The following is a 5,309-nucleotide window of genomic DNA, read 5'->3' as shown; positions in this document are numbered from 1 at the left end:
TACCGCGGCACCGCCGCATCGCCTACAGATTTTGTCACTGTATATCTAAATTTGTGACCTTGTTCTTTTTATCGGTCCTCCAACATATCTGGATGAGCGATGAGTGAACCTGGTTTTTCTAACACTCTAGAGTCTGGCTATTTTCGAATCCATCGGTTCAAACATGCAGAAATAAAACGTTGATTTTGATGACTGGAAATTTCGGGGAGACCTTATTTTCAAACCGGGAGGGGCATTATTTTAGAGGATGGTGAAATTTCGAAACTTACGGTGTTTGTAGTTTCAGCGCTCATCGATCTTTGAAACGTTGGCACAGGTCTCAGGCTGAAGACTCCAGAGATGAAGTGTTCTCGTAATCTCGTATGGGGGCTACCTCTTTGGTTATAAAATTAGCAGGTTACCTCAGTAGAACTTATCGTTAGGGAGCAGAATTACTTGATTCCGAATTGCTGGCATTTGCCGGTTATATCGCTTGCCACAACTCATAGTGGCAGTTGCCACTGCCGGTGGCAGTTGCCAGTGGCAGGTGCCACAGCCACCTTTTATCCCCTGCCCGTACGTGAAGTGGTTGCATCTGACCACTGAGCATACTTGCTCTCGTCTTCCTCGCTGTATGACCAGCGCTTATACGCTCGCGTTGGATACGAGTCCAGTCTGCGCATCACATTCCACATGTCTGGCCAGCGTGACGCCGTTGCCGCCAGCACTTCTTTCTCTACACTTTTCATTACGCGCTAGAACTCGCTCGCAGCAATTAGACTTGCTGATTTCATGCCAGACATTGGCGTCTTGGTTCTTTCCCCGCATTCACGCGGTATTTGGTCCACTTTATTTGTACAATAAAGATCACTGTGAGCCTCCTGTGTTTGTCTGTCATAGCATCGATGATAATTTCGTTGTTTAACGGTATTTGAATCACAAGTACGGGTCTTCGTGAGCGTAGGAATTGTTAAGGAATATACTGGCCAGCTGTGCGCTGACGAACATTACAAGTTTACTGCTATAGCTCCGGGATAACAAAATCAGTACAGTGGACTGTCGTCGTCTTGCCCCACTTTGCGTTTTGGGAACCGTTTGTCGGTGAATAACTAGCTTAAGCGCCGACGGTAAGTTCTGCTTCCGGCTAGTTTTGCTGGAACCAGAAATGAGGTGCTTTACTTGGAAGACACGTCAATTTTGAATGCTCATTTGGCAGGTATCAACAAAGCCCCTCGGGAAAATATCTTGGAAAAGAAGGTACAGTATACCTATGTACAGCGCAGTAACAGAATTATGCACTACAGTATGTGAGACATCAATTGTAAAAATGCTGCGAGTGCGCGATCAAAACTGTGCAAACTAGAAAAAGGCATGGATACAAGAACCAAAGATACTCGTAGCATGCCAATTCTGGGTGGGCAATCAAACACAATCACTCGGCAGATCCACTGCATTGACGTTCGTAGACCACATCCTAACGCGCACCGTGTTTAATACTGTTTATTCAGCTTCCAGACGGAAGCACAGCAGTGAATTCCGCTTGCAGTTTCAACGAGAAATCCATGGGATTGACGTAACCTTTCACCGGATTCAACAGCTTCTGCAGTACAAACTCTTACTTTGATCACGTACAACGGCGCTGCAGCGTACGTAGAAGTTGTAACACGATTCCGCCTAAACGTAGTCGAGAAACAGTAGTAAGTATTGGTATCATTATAGTTATTATGTCACATCTTGTTATACGCATGTGCAGGTCGGCTGAGCAGAATCGCTGACAGCAAACATTTGACAATATTATTGCCATCAGCTCAGCACTAGTTATTGACGTGTGCGAGCAGCGAATAAAAAACCAAATTACTCCAAGCTGCAGACGCGATAATCATGCTTCTACTCGTACTTCGGGTTTTCTCAGATTTCGGTCACATCAAGTGCACGTTGTAATATTTTGGTCAACTGGTGTAAAATTCTGCTGACAAACGAAAATCCCAGAAATGATTAGTTTTCATATAGTGAAACTCATGAATTTCGAAGTATAAATTTAAAGAAATTTCCATAAAATAACCAACTGAAGAACATGAACTGGAGCGAGTGCAATGTAACCGCTCTTTCAGTTTTGTGAAGTTTAGAAATTTTAAATTTCGACATTTTTAATTCTGTAATGATGACTACAGACCAGTGCAAAACAAATAACAACGCACATTGTGCGATTGGCAGCTGTTCATGTTCTTTGGGATGCAGTAACTTGTAAGTGACATTGACCAAAAATATGAAACCGTATGCTTAAAAAGTTATAGTGACCGAAATATGAGAAAAATCGTAGTAGTACTAGCCGATCGTACTATCTGTAGTAGTACCTCACCATGAGCTCCATATAAAAGTTGAATCCTCCACGAGGTTCTTTGGGTGAGAACAAATGGGAGATGGCTAGAAAATTAAGTCTATTTAATTAAAAATCACATACCACACAATTTAATAATCAACGAACAATTCAATAATCGTGTGTTCGATTGATATCAAGAGGACTACAGTAAATCAACATACGTATTTTAACAGGTGCAATTTCTGCTTTCCATGGCAGCACACGCAGCTCCCCTTTAATTTGCGACGTCCGTACCAGCGATTCCGGATTACCCTCACACTGCAGGAAATAACTCAAACAACGAACACCATGCGGCGGCATCGGCGTAACTGAAACCGAGATCCGCCTGTAAAAAGACTCCGCTGTAGACTTTTAACAAAATTCGCTGCGCCAGCGAAGACTACCGGGCCATCGGCTTACCAGGACAATTTCTTAACCGTTACTGGATCGCTAAGTATGCATGCAACGTCTAGCATCCTCAGATCCGGAATCGTATAATTAATAACGCCAGAGCGCGCACCTGGAACCGGCGGAATATTAGACGCAAATGGAAATTTTAATTTTAACGTATGAACACGCTAACTTTGTCGGGGTTCTACTGGAAACGGGAGCTGCGGTTTAATGGCGGCGTGCTTGTAGTTAAAGATGTTCCATGCTTCCGATTGCAATAACAAACCAGTCTACACTAACATAAATATTTTGTTACGTGTATGGTTGTCATTTGTCTCCGAGGTGGCTTCAGTCCGAGCTCCGGTTTATTTGGCCCTGAGGAAAGTCATTTCGTACTTGATCACGTACTACTTACTACGTACCTTAGCCGGCCCGTCCAGTAACTGGGCATCTGTCAGTAGCGGAAATCTAACAAGATACAGCACAGCGCCCAACACTTCCCGTCGGTTGACGGACGATGCGTCAATGTTCCTTTGGCTGCAGTTATAAGCAGCCCACCTGCGGAGCAATGCGACAGTGTTGATATTCATCACACATACGGAATATAACATCACACAGAACAAATGCTGATGCAATACGAAGAATACCCTGTTCTACCATACATTAGAAATGAAACGCCATGGGTTCGTACACTTTTCGAGAGCGTGGAGGGGTGCTCAAAAACCACAGAGGGTGTTTAATATTTCAACTCATCTGTAGTACCTTACTTGCTACTAGCAAGTTGCTAGCACCATGTACCATTTAGATTGTACGGCACACCTACCAACCGGAAGCGCAGAAAGTGACTGAGGCGCCCCGGGCGATAAGTTCGGGACGGGCGTCAGTTTTTTCATGACCCACGGAAAAAGGACTTTAAAACAGCAGGGCACGTCTAATTTGGGAGGCGCGCTAACATGCAGTTTATTACAGCAAATTACTCTACATGGCATCGCCGAGCTCGAAACAGATGCATAATATGATGTATGTACTGCATTTCCTCAAATTTAAATTTTAAGGGACAGTACAATGAACCGTCCCCCCTCCCCCCCCCGCCCAAACCGCCAGCAAAAGCAATTAGCTGCTCTGAAATTCCAGTACCTTTCAAGCGATGAGTAGATGGCAGTTTCGTCTACGTCAAAGGTATCCCGCTCAAGAATACTTCGCAGCGCTTCTTGTCCGATGGAACAGAACTGTTCCGACTGCAAGATCGTTCCCGCAGATACGTCGATCAGACGCAAACACTCTTCCTTAATGTGAGGCGCTGCACATGTTTGTCGAGCCGCCTACAACAAACAAGATGCGAAGAAATACAGGGGAGGAAGCGGAGATTGTGGCAGCACGCACAGCCGAACGTATGAGAGCAACAAGAACCAACCTTCTCCAGAACTTGCAGGCAGTTCGCCGTTTTGAGTTGGCTTAGAATGAAACACGAGCACGTATCCACCAGCGATGGCAGATCGTACTTATCAGCGCAGTTCAACGTCTCAAAAAACGTTATCTTCGTTGAGGCTTTTCACGGCATCAGTGTAGATATAACTGCAGACTGGCCATGTACGCAATGTGAAGAGTTTTATCAGCAGATGCTGTATCAGAAGGATGCACAGTTTCACATACCTGAGCATGTTAGCGAACGCTTCGGGGAGAATGTCCGGAATGTCGATGGGAGCCGTGCACTTCTCTGGCAGAGCTCCATAGAACATCTGGTGGAAGACATTGCTTCGGGCACTCATGATCAGTCTGCATAAAGATAGATTTCCAATTTTCCATCAGTTACAGAACGATATGGCACAAGCCAGTATCGAGCACTCACTTGTGAGCTGGAAAGACCTGCGCTCCGCCATAGCTGCGTCCTATCGCGAACTGTACATCGCTCGATTCTCCACGGGCTAACATTTCCTTCATGCAGTCAGCGATCTTCTCGACTCCTCCGCGACGATCTGACCATGAGATGGAGGAGAGTGTCGAACTCTGAGACATGATTACAGAATGCACGTATTCGCGGCTGGCGGGAATCTGGAGAGTGCCTGTCCACAAAACTGCCTGTTGCAAAAAAATTATGAAGTTCTTTTATCTTTCCAGCAAGAATTTCGTAGATTTAAACGACGTTTCTTGAAACTGGAAAATACTTACAAACGCTAATTATCAAAACAACTCACGAGCCCTGATCTAGGCTGATCATCATCATCGCACAAACTTTGACAGTTCTTGTCAGCTGTAAGTCCTTCTATACTCGTGCTGTCTCCTGTAGGTGGTAAGCAGTAGCACTAAGCATTGCGGTGACCATGTTGCGTTGACATGGTCAGCTTCGTTGGACGCCTGATTCGCGGAAAGACAGGAGAAAGCCGATCTACCGCCTTCTTAAAACAGCGCATTGGTCTTGCGATAAATTAAAATAATGAAGGGAAACGCTGCCGCAGTTTTAGGGACTTTGCCGGGCAGAAGTAAAATTGAGGAAGGGAGTGATTTTGGTTGTTTTTGGAACGTGTAAGTTTGTAACCGCAGAATGTAATCACTGTTGTTAAACACGAAGGAAACCAATTAA

General features: G+C 45.0%; 1 protein-coding gene across 1 annotated transcript; it reads right to left on the bottom strand.

The window, feature by feature from the left end:
- Positions 1-4,149: 4,149 nt before the first annotated feature.
- Positions 4,150-4,967, bottom strand: LOC129601560 (BTB/POZ domain-containing protein 3-like). Its single transcript, XM_055500395.1, has 4 exons — positions 4,898-4,967; positions 4,578-4,807; positions 4,382-4,504; positions 4,150-4,310 (listed from the first exon to the last, which is right to left on the bottom strand). Exons 2-4 carry the CDS (start codon positions 4,742-4,744, stop codon positions 4,289-4,291), a joined length of 312 nt encoding a protein of 103 aa, XP_055356370.1. The 5' UTR covers positions 4,745-4,807; positions 4,898-4,967; the 3' UTR covers positions 4,150-4,288.
- Between the last annotated feature and the right edge of the window lie 342 nt (positions 4,968-5,309).

This window comes from Paramacrobiotus metropolitanus, unplaced genomic scaffold, assembly GCF_019649055.1.
Source record: "Paramacrobiotus metropolitanus isolate TYO unplaced genomic scaffold, Prichtersi_v1.0 Parri_scaffold0000251, whole genome shotgun sequence".
Taxonomy (NCBI): domain Eukaryota; kingdom Metazoa; phylum Tardigrada; class Eutardigrada; order Parachela; family Macrobiotidae; genus Paramacrobiotus; species Paramacrobiotus metropolitanus.
Note: the sequence above shows the minus strand (reverse complement) of the source record. Positions and strands in the feature narration are given on the sequence as shown.